At 37.9% G+C, this 14,072-nt stretch overlaps 2 protein-coding genes across 2 annotated transcripts; both read right to left on the bottom strand.

The window, feature by feature from the left end:
* Nucleotides 1-69: 69 nt before the first annotated feature.
* LOC114517139 lies at nt 70-2,925 on the bottom strand. Its single transcript, XM_028536798.1, has 6 exons — nt 2,896-2,925; nt 2,637-2,676; nt 838-1,188; nt 467-613; nt 270-350; nt 70-173 (listed from the first exon to the last, which is right to left on the bottom strand). Exons 1-6 carry the CDS (start codon nt 2,923-2,925, stop codon nt 70-72), a joined length of 753 nt encoding a protein of 250 aa, XP_028392599.1.
* A 472-nt stretch (nt 2,926-3,397) lies between these two features.
* LOC114517288 (L-fucose kinase-like) lies at nt 3,398-14,036 on the bottom strand. The gene is made up of 29 exons (XM_028536964.1): nt 13,867-14,036; nt 12,612-12,763; nt 12,433-12,483; nt 12,207-12,344; nt 12,009-12,081; nt 11,609-11,706; nt 11,371-11,451; nt 10,833-10,952; nt 10,142-10,373; nt 9,838-9,983; nt 9,298-9,399; nt 9,133-9,192; nt 8,630-8,773; nt 8,382-8,483; nt 8,025-8,155; nt 7,744-7,821; nt 7,513-7,649; nt 7,023-7,165; nt 6,867-6,928; nt 6,673-6,757; nt 6,340-6,501; nt 5,912-5,946; nt 5,731-5,831; nt 4,995-5,446; nt 4,800-4,899; nt 4,614-4,679; nt 4,477-4,533; nt 4,282-4,382; nt 3,398-4,002 (listed from the first exon to the last, which is right to left on the bottom strand). The coding sequence occupies exons 1-29, from the start codon at nt 13,937-13,939 to the stop codon at nt 3,934-3,936; spliced, it is 3,351 nt and encodes a 1,116-aa protein (XP_028392765.1). The 5' UTR covers nt 13,940-14,036; the 3' UTR covers nt 3,398-3,933.
* Nucleotides 14,037-14,072: the final 36 nt, after the last annotated feature.

Raw genomic sequence — 14,072 nt, 5'->3', positions numbered from 1 at the left:
TTTCTTTTCAAATCCATTGTCTTTACAGGTCTGTTAACATGAGTATATGAGTATGCAAAAAAAAACAGTCTAACATACAGTTTTAGCCTTGATTATAATAGTTCCACCACTTCCGCCATAGATACAACTATCATTCGTGTTTAAATTGAAAGCGCTTGTAGAGATATTGGAATCTGAAATTCAAGAAGACAGTTTATTCTTTCTACTAAACAGGGAAGAAATCGCAACCATTCAGGTGATAGATAATACTCCACAGTCACATAACTTACCTATAGTAACGGACTCCGCACTGGAGATCATAATAGCTCCTCCACCACAGGAAAAACCTGACCCCTTCTTCTCGACTCCACCTATTATTAATACCAACATGTTCAATACCGAATTCACCTCGTTAATTCTGGTGTGGGACACTCCACACATCAAGTATATATAATTTCTGCACAACTTTCTCTAAAACATGACTGACCTGAACTTCCACCAATCAACAGCATGTTTGAATTATTAAAAGCGTAACGCCAGCCGTGTTTCATATCATTAACTCCTCTTTTAAAATCAAATCCCATCCCACCATGCCCTGCGCTTCCATAACAACTTCCCCCACCAGGACCATTGCCTATGACCAAATCACAAACGAAAGAATACATTAAAGTAACGAAGCACTTTCACTGACTTTACTGCACTCTTTACTGTTTACAAACGTGCGTTTGAATAGAATGATGAGAAAACTAAAAGGGACACCAAAGTGTGCTGTTTCTTTATGCAGAAATATGCAATAAACTGCCCAGAAGGGAAAGCAGCCACTTAGTACCATGTACCAACATTATACAATGACCATACCGTATGTTTCGTTTAAGTCATAATCACGTGAACAGAAACCACCAAGCCACGTGTCACTTCGATTTCGCTCTGGCGACCAATCGAGAATCAACGCGGCAGAAATGAAGATACTTGAGTTGCTTTCGATGGCTAAGGAATGTCTTCCGCAAATATCAACTTGTGCAGTGACGTTGAGAACTTCACCAAGTTTGAACGTACAAACCCCATACTTGTGAGGACCATTGTTGTACGAAGAATCTGGAAACTCGTGCATGGTTACGTTGCCATAGAAATAACGTTGACCACGAATTTTCCACGAACATTCAGTGGTGTTGATCCGGTGTTTTACCTTCTTTATTGTGTCATTTTTAGCTACAGATAAAATGCATATATGTCATAGTACAGGCGAGGGTCCTGGGTCTAAGATTTACAACTGCAGCTCAGCTCCAGTAAGGTCAAGTATTAAATGTTTTCGTCAGGTACTCTGGTGATGCACACATGATAGCACGTTTGTTTTGACTTTTAAGTCCTCTTTGTAGATTCAGGGGCCGGTTGTATAAAACGTTTTAACTACATTTTGCATAGTTAAATCTTATAGTTGACTCAGTCAGAAATACGCAGCTCTGCTTGAGCAAGCAGGTATATCAAGTGTTGGGATTTTTTATCTAAAACCTCTATCGAAGCAGAAAAGATCAATGGTAAATTTTTTATTTTTTATTTCTAGAATTGGATAAACCCAGCGTTTGACGCTGGGGTGTTTGATAAACAAACACAGATTGCAGGGGCTCATTTTATTTTAATTTAGTTGAAAATCAGCAAGATTGACAACTTCGACCGTATCTCGTGTAAAAAACATGCATATTTTATATTAATAAAGGTTTAATCATGTATTCAGGACTCAATTAGCTGACAATGTTTAATATTTTTGAACAGGCATTTTTCACCTGCCGTGCATATGCTAAGATCGCAGAAATTGTATTCTTAATGTTGAAAAGACTTTCGTTTAGATTTCTAATTGTATTTTATTAAATCACACCCGTGTTTATTTGGATGACACAACCGTGCAGAGATTATAGTTGAGAAAGATGAAAGTTGAAACTCGGAAATAAGGATGTACGCACGAAAATTGTGTAAACGTCTTTGCCCAAAATAAACAGATAAAATATCAACTGCTGCTTTCAAACTCTTATACACACAATGGAAAAACAAACAATCGCCTAAAAGTTATAAAGCGTTATTGTACCGCATGTATAATTTATGAAAGGCAGTGCTAAAACCAAAGGCAAAGCTAACTACCTCGCTTTTGCAACAGTTTAATCAACCTAAAACTGTAATTTTTATAAATTTTAGCTTTAGGCTTTGTTGTGTCGGGCTGTTTTTTTGCACTTGAACACAACAGACCTTCGTTCTTCCTTGTTTACTTAGACATAGCCACTGTATAACGCACTTGGCAGAATACGTTTGTTTCTCGTTGTAAGAGCCTTTAAACGCCATTGCATGTTATCGTTCCCCTGGTGTTTGCTGTTAGGAAAGCCCGCCGCATGCATGCACCCGCTCCCAGCAGAGAAAACGTTTGACGATGCAAACGAACTCATAAGCTACACAATTCGACGTAGCTTTTTCGAAAGTGTTGATCGATATGTCAAGTGTTTAAAAGTGATGAAATTCTGTTGGCATGTCCAAATTTATCTCACATCACGTACATTAAGATTCAATGGTTTCAAAAAATTGTAGTTACGTGTAGTCATGCAGATGTAGTTACGGTTTCTAAACCTTGCAGTTCTTGGTGGCAGACATAAGTATATGTCCTTCCAACTTACCACTACAACAAAGGATCACAAAATTCGAGAAAATAAGGACCTATAGAAGGAAGATAAAAAAATATGACCAAACATAGATTGAAAAGAAGGCATAGACGTATAGGAAGGTATTTCTCACCAACACTAATTTTTATGTAACTCGAATATACAGGAGGAAGAACCAAACAAACGATTGTGTGGTGTACGCGTTAGTTGAAAACAATGTTTAATAAAAACAATTCAGAATCTAGGAACGGAAGTTTAGCTACCAAATTCTTACCTTCATCAGTGAAATCGAAACACGGACCATTTTGAAACCGTTCTGTTCGTGGAATGTAACAATTACAATGGATAACAGAACAATTAAATTTACAACAAAATGAATGAAATCATTAAAAGAAAATATAGAAATTAACAGTTAAAAACATGTCGTTCCTCGGTACTGGTTGCATAATAATAAGTTACAGCCGTTGATTTCGTTTCAAAATGACGCATCCGTATTTGCTAGTCTTATTGATTTTTAATACACACGTGATCAAATCAAGATAAGATTTGACAGAAAGTGAGAAGTTGATTAAAGATAAGATTATTAGTGATCGATGCTTCGTTTGACGGTGTTGTCAGCATAAATGTAGTACCGAGCAAATGAAGACAAATGTCGTGAAATGCTGAGCAGAATAATTCATAACTTCAACCAGATAACGTCTTTGAACTAGTTCATATGTTAAATTAAATTGATCAGCCACAAATGCGTATATAGTTTTTTCGATTTATTCGCCTAGCTTTTTCAAATATGACATGTATAAGCGCTTATAGGCGGCCCAAAATTGCGCGAGAAATTTTTCGGTAATTTGTCAATATGATGTAATAAGGTATAATAATTATTACTACATTATATTGACAAATACCTGAAAAATTTCTCGCGCGAAAAAATATCGCGCAATTTTGGGCCGCCTATGGTATAAGGTTTATGTGCGTATGAGAAACGCGACAGTAGAAAGCAACTCTAAGGTTGAAGACGCACGTGTTGTCAAGAACAATGAGAAGAACACGTATCTCATCATTTCTATGAGTTTTAGGAATTACTGAGAAGGTTTTAGATAATGATACACTATACGTATGTATCTAATGTTATCTTCCTGAATACAGTAAATCTCTAGTTTCCCTAACTAGACTCTTATTGTGTATGATGAATTTGATTCATAAATATCCCTTCTTGGCCCAATCCAAGTATGTATGGGTGGATAACGGATAAAAACATATAATTCTAAAATCAATACACGCAAATTCCTAATAAGTTTCAATCACTCCAGATGTATTATTCGGTCCGAACTGTTAATCCTTCCTCGTCTAACTCTAGTTTGTAATGTTCTTCACTTCTTTGACCCTGGTGGAAAACGGAATCGATTATTATATTACTGCAATGAAATGTAACTTCTTGTTGGGCTCCCGAGCTAGTCATTTCAAATATTCAATCCAGTGGCTCATCCTACGGGGCCTGGCTTACGCTAGGTCTAAAATATGAGGAGCACTGGATTGTGGGTATGGGGTGCACTGAATTGTGGGTATAAGAGCAGTGAATTGTGGCTATAAGAGCATTGTATTGCGGGTATGAAGCTCTGTGTATCGGAGTTTGTAACGGCGATGGGAGATTGGGATAACTTACCCCCAGTCCTTTTATAAGTTCCGGAACCTTTTCGCTAAATTTCGCTTCCTTAGTGATGGCGTATAGAAATCCACCGCCCCCAGCACCCGTCAGCAAGAATCCTGTAGACGAAGAAACAAAATAAGCAATAAAAAGAATTAAAACAATTATTACTCTACAACAAGGAAGCAGTGGCACTATTAGCCAATCACGTACCGTGTATATGAGGCTTCAAAACGTCGATCAGCTCTTTTACTTGGGGAGGTTCACAGCCTAACGACACAGAAATATTTAAATAAGCACAATAGCTGAGCTCACTCTTCAACCTATTTCACTGAGATAACATGAAGTACCGGGAGCGATGATTTTTTTCTGTTCCCAAGAGTTACTTAGACATTTTCCAATTTTCTTGACGTCACCTATAAAAATAACAAAAACAACATAGAATTAGGAGTGGGATACCCAGAAGTGGTCGAACACAATGTCACACAAGTTTTGTGATAAAAGGTTTTCAAGGTAGAAAAACTTATTTCCGTTACCTTCGACACAAGCCTGAGCGCAATCCCTGGCATTGCTTTCAATCCAGTCAGCAGTCTTTATCACTTCAGGTTTGCGCGTGTACCAATTTCTGATAACACCCTAAACAAACATGGCGTATGAAAAATACACTTTAATAAGGCGATTGTAAGCAACGCTGAGCGCAATTCTTGAAGGTTTAAGAGAAGGAAACTCACCTGCAGCATATTCTTCGCCAGCCTTGGTTTTCCAGTGAAAACGAGCAAGGAATGATCCACAATACGTTTCATTTTCTGATCATCGATTTTCAACACTTCTGACTCCACTTTCAACGGGAGTTTTCCTTCAGACTGTCCGAGCTTGATTCCGGGCAACAACCCCCCGACCTGATCCTGCCACCCACCCCCCGTCGTTAGCATTTGCTCTAGATGTAAGACCGCGTGAATTAGGGAGTCCGTATCATAGTTGATTCCAGCGGCGCTTAGCAATGCAGCCATCAAGGCACCAGAGAGGATACTACTTGCACCAAGACCCGATCCTTGTGGAAGGTTTGACCAAGACTGGACTTCAAATCCAGCGCCATATTTTTCTTTAAGTTGCTGTTGTAAAGTCTTGGACGAGGTAAGATCGATGATGTTTGCACAGCACACAGCCGCCTTAAGTAGAGCACCTACAATACAGAAAAGTGGATATGACATAGGACGCTAAAACGGATCTATATATCTACTCTGTGTAGTTCTACACTTTTCCCTAGTGGTCCAGTGATCAATAATCATATAGAACCCAGTGTTATGATTTTGATGGCGTGATTCTTTGTAATTTTTAGGAAAGTGAAGATCACTAAAATAGATCAAGTCCAGTGTGCGATTCAGGCGAGATATGGAGTCATCGGGTTCTCAATTCAATCAGGATTCAATCTCAAACAACCATGGCGAAACAGATCTTCGTACTAACCTGGAGCATTAGGTTTTGAATAATTTTGAAGATCCGATATTTTGTTAACTGTTAGCCTGATTGCGTCTTTACCATTGCCAATCACTAGCAGTAGTTGTAACCTGGAATGGAAGACTGATCAGTTTTGCAAACGTTTCTCAAGCATACTACGCGGTTTGCTAGAAATTTATATTTGACTTACTCGTGGATTTTTCTAACTTTGGCACCGATAGGTTTCTACAAAGGAGAAATAAAAAAAATTAATTACTCGTTTATAATTGAAGTCTATATATATATATATATATATATATATATATATATATATATACATATATATATATATATATATATATATATATATATATACATATATATATATGATTAAAAATTCTTGTCACTAGCTATATGAAAACGTAATCACGTTTATAAAAAGTTCTAAAAGACGTTTCGATCAGAAACCTCCGATCTTCGTCAGTTAACAATTAAATATGAATCCTAGCTGCAATTTCAGCATTTTTCGTCATATATATATATATATATATATATATATATATATATATATATATATATATATATATATATATATATCTTAAGGTGCCAATTAATATTATGAACAGAATTGTATTTCACCTTTCCTCTGATTTTAATAGCGATGTTAGTCACCGCTCCCCCGTGTTCATACGTCACAGGTGGGGTGTCGCTCCAGGCTCCTGAGAGGTCGATGCGTGCTGGGGTTTCAGCGATGAACCACTGACCAATGGGCGGCTGGGATTTTGGCGAAAATTGGACAAACTAGAAAGTTGAAAATTGAAACTATAGACTCAATTGAATTGAGTTGCATTAAATTAAACCTAACACCACAGCTTGAAAGAGCATCTCGTGCATCAACATGAGTGAAACTGTAGAATTTAATTGAAAAATGTTTAAATCGATGGTACACAGTGAAAATAAGGTTTCGTATACCTGTCTTGCTGTCATTACAGCGTGTCGTATCAATATTTGCATAGCTCCTTCATAGTGGCGGGCTGCACGAATGAGCAGGTCAGATCTATGAGCAAAAAATGAGGGATGAAGAACGATCATGTGAGATTACAGTCAGCCACACGGATGGATTAGAGTCATTTATAAAAGGAGAAATATTTCATAGTATGACCCACCTTCCTAACCATTTGTCCCTCTGATTGGCCAGTTCCGTTATACCAGCATTTATATCCCTTTTCTAAAACAAATTTGAGTCAATTTACAGGAGGGTAAATTACGAGTACCGTGCATATTCAAAACCCCGTCGATGTTTTCTCGTTTCAAGACCTTACCTCCAGTAAACGGTACGCATACATCCAACTTTCGTTTGCGGCAGGGCCACTCCGCGATTTATCGCCGGCCATTTCACTTAGCACGTCAGCAATACACGAGAGCGTTCTCGCAACACAGTCCGCTGAACCAGAATTGCAGGCAACTAAAAGGTAGCCGAGTATGACCAATCAAATTCGGTGCAGACTCCTTGTTGAAGGAGAGTTGTCGAAATAGAAATTCATTCTGCAGTATTTAATCGATTATATCTTTTGTTATTCTTTTTGAAACCAGTCAAAATTTTGTGATTATGTTCAGTTATACGAACTATAGCTCTGATATAAATTTAAAGCCGAAATAAAGAACATTTCAAAAGATATTAAGTTGTCTCAACCGAGAGTAATTCAAAACTAGTATTGCGCTTTCTCGCCATTTTAGATCGCCTGGTTAAAGGCGAGTTCTGGAAACTGACATGATTTGCAGAAGAGTTGAACTAGAAAGTTGAAGTCTCACCATTGTCTAATTCCTTTAGAAGTTCTAGACCATAGTTTTCCACGACAGAATTCTTGAAAAATGGCAGAAGACAATTGTTTTTGGCTCCCTCCAGCGTCTCTTTCATCCTCCTTCGCCCGACTTCGTAATACAAACGCCTTGAACGGAAAAATACACGTTGCTTTCATGCGCTTAGGAAGAAAACGAAAACACGTCAAAAGCAAACATCAAAGCGACAAAATGCAGCTTTACCGTTGCCATTCAAATTCGGCTGAAATGTCGATCGCATCAAGAATTTCTTTGAGAGACAGTCGCCAAGATGAACGCCAACTATAATAGATAACTCATATTCATTGATACGAAAATCCTCTCATAGAAAAAGAGAATTTGGCAAATAACGGGTGGGGGGAAGGGGGGTAGGTTTAAGCCACGAAAAACTTGGAAAGTCGTGGGGGTGACGTGCCGTAAGAGCCAAAAAAAAAATCGCCCTCAAAGGCAAAAAAGTTGCGCTCAAAACGAAGTATATCGCTTACTTCTTCACAGCATCAGTCGAATGGGCACATGGCGCTCCTCTCAGCCACAACATATCACGTAAACCAATATTAGTTCCAGGGTAAAATAAGGGAAATAACTTGGCGTTAAAGAACGACTGTTCATGCTCAGACTAAACAATAAAAAAGGCTTTTTGAGATGAAAGTCTCTAAGCAAGAGCAAGGAAATTATTTCTTTCTCAATACAGTAGTCTTGTTGTTAACGAATGTATTAGATTTGACTAACTACAGGCGTGAAAGAAAAATAAAGACGTTGAATGATGTCATGGAAAAGTGTAGATATTTTTAGGACATGCAGTTTCTTTGCACGAGAAAAGATGTAAGGTTTCAAAGACTCACTAGATCCGGTCCCCACAGCTCATTAGCTCGGATTCCGGTTCTGGCGAAAAATTCGTTCCAGGATTTATTGCAGTAAGTGCTACGAGAATCCGATACGGGAACCTTGAAACAAATTATAAAATGTTTAGTTTCGCACTTCCATACTAGTTGGGCATTGGTTAAATGAGAGGAAATTTTAAGACAATGGGAGTTTGTGGTAATTGCATTGAAAATTGATGATAAATTAAATGGTAAATTATCAACCGTACTTTTAAGAAGTCGTGGACACCAAACACGACCATGATGCGAATGGCATGTGATTTCTGCAAGTTTTGTGGGATTATTTTGGCCATGGAGAGCTGGAATGTTTGTAGAACTGTATCTTCTGGTATTTCGTACTGTACTGAAGACTCCTATAGGAAAAATGACGCGTCAGAGTGGCCTAGAATATGGATTTTAAACATGCGCTTTATGATAATAAAGCTCAACTCTCGTTGACACAAGCAGAAACTCTTATCTTTCGACTCTGCGATTTTTCATCCACATAACAAGAGGGAATCACTTCACTTTAATCGGCAAATTTGTTCACATTTTTCAGGCAGAGTTAACCAGAATGCCCAAATTTTAAATCGTTCATATATAAAATGGTAAATAATGTGCCTTTTTATATCGGCAAGCAGTACAAATTTATGCATTCTAATTAGGTTAGTGGATGTAAAGAAATTTGTTGATTGGTCTATAACGAAACACCTCGATAAGTTCACATACTCACTGTGATCACATCGGATGAAATAGCTGCCAAAATGCATCCTTCATGAACAGTTATAGGCCCCTAAAAAATGTCAATACCTTTTATCACCTAAGTTTTTGAACATTGTCAAGTCGACGTTTTAGAATCAAATACTAAATTTGAAAAACAGCAAAACATACAACTTACGTCGATACGACAATGCGATAAAACGCAATCTTTTTTTATTTCAACCTGGTCCGCCAATAAACTGTTTATGATAACACAGTTCTCGTCTGGTTTGCAATTTGTCTATAAAAACAGCGCGATTTTGATATCAGAGGAAGCCTATATACGATGTGAAGAAGCTGGAATACTAGGCCAATTCTTTAAAAAAAACTCAATGGAAAACAAAACAAACAACACTATGATTAACTTTTTAATATATTCGAACCTTTTTTCCAACTTAGGGCCTGTTTATAGCAGTTAACAAGTCAAATAACCGACCTGTTCATATGGGATGGGACAGCCGTTTTAGCCGGGCTAACTCGGCAATGCCAGGATCTCGCTTCACATTGTATTAATTATTCCACAATGTTTGTAAAATTGCATTCATATGGAACCGGGCCAGCTCGGCTCTGGCGAGATCCCGTCTGAACAAAGCGAGATCTCCGAGCCAGCAAAAGCGAGTCAGTCCGATGAACAGGCCCTTACAGGCCAGCCCTACTTGATGGCTAACTTTTAGCTCACCTCAAAGTAGCTATGGACCGTCCTGTTGTATTGAAACGGCAAGTTGTTGTTCATATCAACATGCTGTAAAGGACAGTCCAAAATCTGTCGTCTGTGGTTAGCTCCGAATGCCGACATATAGTCAAAACAAGCTCCATCAAGCAATACTACGAAAGAAATATTAAAAAAGTGTTTTTCATTACGTATCTGGCCGCGTGTCCTTGGTTAGAGAGACCTTGTGACCTTTATAAATAGCGAGGGAAATAATGACATGCGTCTAACAATGATAAGCAGATAGAACGAGAATGTTTACTCAAAAGTTCACCTGTCTTAAGTGGGGTCCCGCGAAGTTCCCGCCATAAAATTTTCCTTGCTTGTTTCATGAAGAATCTGGACTCTTGAGACGTATCTTTAGTGCTCATGTTCCGGCGCGTTTCCGCAATCGAGCCATCCGCGAGAGTCTTCCGACCATACGACATGCTCCGATCGCCGCTGACGAAATCTGATTCGCTCACATTCTTTGCCATGAGTAGTAAAATATCCCATACGAATGCAAGCTTAAAAAAAACGCATCTATAGTAAGTGGACAGGGGGCAGTTTTATAAGACTAGTTAACTTTTTACTGCAGTTAAGGACAGAATTGGCCAATCAGAGTCGTGTATTTCTGTACGGTTGCAAAATGTACTAACCCTCCTGACGAAGGCCCTCAGGTCGAAACGTCGAGAAGTGTTTTGTCTCATTTAGGCAGTTGTTATACCACATTTGATGCTATAGTTATGCAAAATGTAGTATACAACTAGCCCCACCGCCCCAGGATTGGCCAAACAGATTCCTGTATATTGGAGTTAACCACGATTTTACGATGCAAAATGTAGTTAGAAGTTTAACAAACCAGGCCCTTGATTAGTGGTGGTGACCACGTGGCTGCCAGATGGGATTTGCCACTGTTTGGTGGGTGAATGATAAACTGACCATAAGTGCTTAGTCTTGTGAACTCACAAGGGAATTACATGTACCTGACATGGCTGTCCGCCCTGGTCCAAGCCAAGATAGGTACAGCTGTCCAACGGTGAAATATTTATGATAAGCAAGAACTTCATAGCTGTTTCCGTACTAACGTACACCAAGACTGGCGCCTAGGAAGGGAGGTTAGAAGGGCAAGAAGGATCAGAATATTTATTATACTGGGAGCATTCTGGGGCTGTTTGTATCAAGCCCGTTTAGCTTAAACGGTGGTTAAGTTCAAAATAGAAAGCACGTCTATCGTTTTATTCAAGAAGCAAACTAAATGTTTTTAACCTTAATACAAAGATACTGTTTACAACTACATATTCAATGCAATATGATATTCAAGTTGACTCATTTAGCTAAGAGAGATGTAAGCGTGTTATTTAATTTTGACTTATCTACCGTTTAAGCTAAACGGGCTTGATACAACCAGCCCCTGGGTAATACAACTTAGATCATCTGGCTAAAAGAGATAAAAAACTTGCATGAGGTCTAAAGACAATATAGCCACCAGTAAAAATACAAATATTTAGAAAGATAACATACAATTGGTACACAGCCAGTGCTGAGTTTACATTTTTTCATTTCTTCATCTGACGCCAAGTAAAATATATTTTCAACATCATTCTGAAATCAAATAAAGTCACATAATGGCATAATAAACACCATATTTGATATTAATTATTTGTTCAGAGGTACTGCAGTTCAGAGATACTGCATGATAACTCCAAGATCTCAGTCATACTTGAAGCTCTAGACTATTTCACAAGACAAAGCCACATACATTTTCTCCCATTTGGATCACACCGTGGTCACGTGCATAATCAACTTCTGATGGTATTGAAAAAATACGCACACCTTTCGCATCCGACCAGTCAATGACTAAAATGGCAAATTAAAAAATTAACACTGAATTAAAAAATGTACATGATTGGGAAGCTATTAATTCTGAACCGTTTTAGCCAGAGCCGTAGAAAGCACATCATACTGGGGGGGGGGCGCTGGTTTAGGCCTTTAGGGTAGCTGACTAAATGGGTGTGCTTTATTCTATATATATTGGTCATTGTCAATTATCAGCTTCAGGAGTTTACCCTATCTCTTTTTACCAAAAGCATTGAATATATAACTGGTGTGGGTGCAACCCCCACTCCCCTTAACTGTGCCCCTAGTTTTAATCACATTACCAATCTCTGGAGGTATGCCCAACATCATGTCGGTACTGCAGACCCAAACACCAGGCGGGGAGTCGACCGCAAGCTGAAATAAGAAGGAATAATGGGCAAAAATCTTGATGGAATTTTTAAGGCTGCTCAAGAATGTATAGAGAATTGATTGAATTGCTAGCATATATATACTTACAATACATGCTTACAAATACTTACAATTGAGCTTAAGGTGACTAAAAGGCTCTCAAAGTTTGAGGCAAAATCCTCTGGTACAGCAGAGTAACTTGGATCAAAACGCATGCAAGGTAGCGCTGTGAATGCTCGTCCAACTGATGAAAAAGGGAAATACCTGCCCTGTAAGATATGATGATAAATTCAAATGTAGGAAACTGAGCCTTGTGGAGAATCTTACTGGAATTTGTTTAATAACAACAATGCTTACCATGTGTAGTATAAGAATTCTTGCATTTTTTAAGACTTGTGCTTCTACAACCTATAGAATACCATAGATTCATGCTAATGACACATTTGAAGTAATCTATTAAAAACTACACAAAATATATGTGAAAGTTTACTGAGACAGGTGGAGGTTAAACAATATCCATGATCTTAAACACATACTGTGTAACCAGCTCTGGCACTTAAATGCTCTGTAACAACAAGCAATGCATTCAGCGTGGCACTGCCGCTACCAATTCGTGGTTTGGGGTCATCAATTGCAAGAACTAAAACATCTTTTGGTATTCTTCCTTTGGCCAGATAAAGATCAAGCTCTAGTAATGAAAATTCATAAAAAAAAACATTGACTACTTGGCTGATCAACATCTGTCCACCCAGTACGGAAACGCCCAGTATACTGAGGAAACTTTATAACACTAATAATAAAACACTCTCACAAGGCAGATAATTTGTTTATGAATTAAAAATGGCACATTTTAAGGAATTTTCAGGATATATGTTTATATGAATGTTAACTTATCTTTTTGAACAGCATGATTGAGCCCAACTTATATTTTGACAGGTTGCAACAACGAGATAAAATGCATTTGTAATAGCTTAAGTTCAAAACTATATATGTATGTAATGAATATAGGTAACTTTTAAATAAATCATATTGATCCAAATTGGAGGAAACATACGTATAGTATTTCTCTGCTACATTTTGCAGATTACTTTTGTAACTTTTGTTGGCATGAATACATGTACATGACTACATAGGACCACCTGGCAAACATGGATTTAAAAATCTTTTCCCTAATTTTGTTGTATTTCATTGCAAAAGGCTGAATGTTTTGAACTGTCTTAACTGGTCGCACAAGAACACCGTTATTATGTTAAAAATATTATTAATCGATGCATCAAATGCATTGTTGATGAATGCACAATAATTTGAATATATAAGTATTGACAGCTAGTATTGTTTAAGATTCGCTATTCAAGCTTGTAAAATTTTTTGACAATGTCCGCGACGTGGCAACATATAAAAGTTAAAAACTTAAAATAACCGTCGGCTTGACTGCTCGATTCTTTATTTTACTACCGCCGTATGAGTGCATAAAAAGTGAACAGCATTACCTATGGATTCGGATCAGAAATGTTTACAAAGAGATGTTTCAGGCTAAGTTGAAGCATTGGCAGATCAATTAGCAATCGTGAAAGATATAAAGTAGCCCTCAATTTGAATTACTAAAAATAGAGTGCATATGAATAAAAATATGGGAGGTTGTAAACTCGTGTCGATTCTAGTACTAACACTTGAAAGCTTGAGGCATTCAATGCAGCTACGGACCTACGGTGTCCCCAAAGTTTATAAACAAAATATAAGCCTGCACATGTTTATATTACATAAAGACGAAAAAATACTTCCACAACCTACCACTTTGGACGGCATGAGAGTGATTTATCGACTGGCAGGTAACCACAATTGCTGACCAAGAAGTGGCATTCATTTCAATATATATTGCACAATACTAGACATCCATATTCTCTTAGCTCCGGTGTAAATGCTTCTTCTCAAGTAGTTCTCGGGTTTAAATGAATGTGATATTTCCGGGGGGGATGAACTGGGAAGCCCCGGCCGAT

This window comes from Dendronephthya gigantea, unplaced genomic scaffold (assembly GCF_004324835.1).
Source record: "Dendronephthya gigantea isolate DGI-Jeju-01 unplaced genomic scaffold, DenGig_1.0 000007F, whole genome shotgun sequence".
Taxonomy (NCBI): domain Eukaryota; kingdom Metazoa; phylum Cnidaria; class Anthozoa; order Malacalcyonacea; family Nephtheidae; genus Dendronephthya; species Dendronephthya gigantea.
Note: the sequence above shows the minus strand (reverse complement) of the source record. Positions and strands in the feature narration are given on the sequence as shown.

What these genes read in the sequence shown, in the direction of transcription:
- LOC114517139 (XM_028536798.1), bottom strand. Translation starts at nt 2,925, where the DNA reads ATGGTCCGTGTTTCGATTTCACTGATGAAG. An exon ending in TTTCGATTTCACTGATGAAG is followed by an intron (nt 2,677 to 2,895) that starts GTAAGAATTTGG and finishes TTCCTTCTATAG; the next exon opens with GTCCTTATTTTCTCGAATTT. An exon ending in TGTGATCCTTTGTTGTAGTG is followed by an intron (nt 1,189 to 2,636) that starts GTAAGTTGGAAG and finishes TTTTATCTGTAG; the next exon opens with CTAAAAATGACACAATAAAG.
- LOC114517288 (XM_028536964.1), bottom strand. Translation starts at nt 13,939, where the DNA reads ATGAATGCCACTTCTTGGTCAGCAATTGTGGTTACCTGCCAGTCGATA. An exon ending in GTGTCCACGACTTCTTAAAA is followed by an intron (nt 8,484 to 8,629) that starts GTACGGTTGATA and finishes ATTTGTTTCAAG; the next exon opens with GTTCCCGTATCGGATTCTCG. An exon ending in TTTGAAGCCTCATATACACG is followed by an intron (nt 4,383 to 4,476) that starts GTACGTGATTGG and finishes CTTCGTCTACAG; the next exon opens with GATTCTTGCTGACGGGTGCT.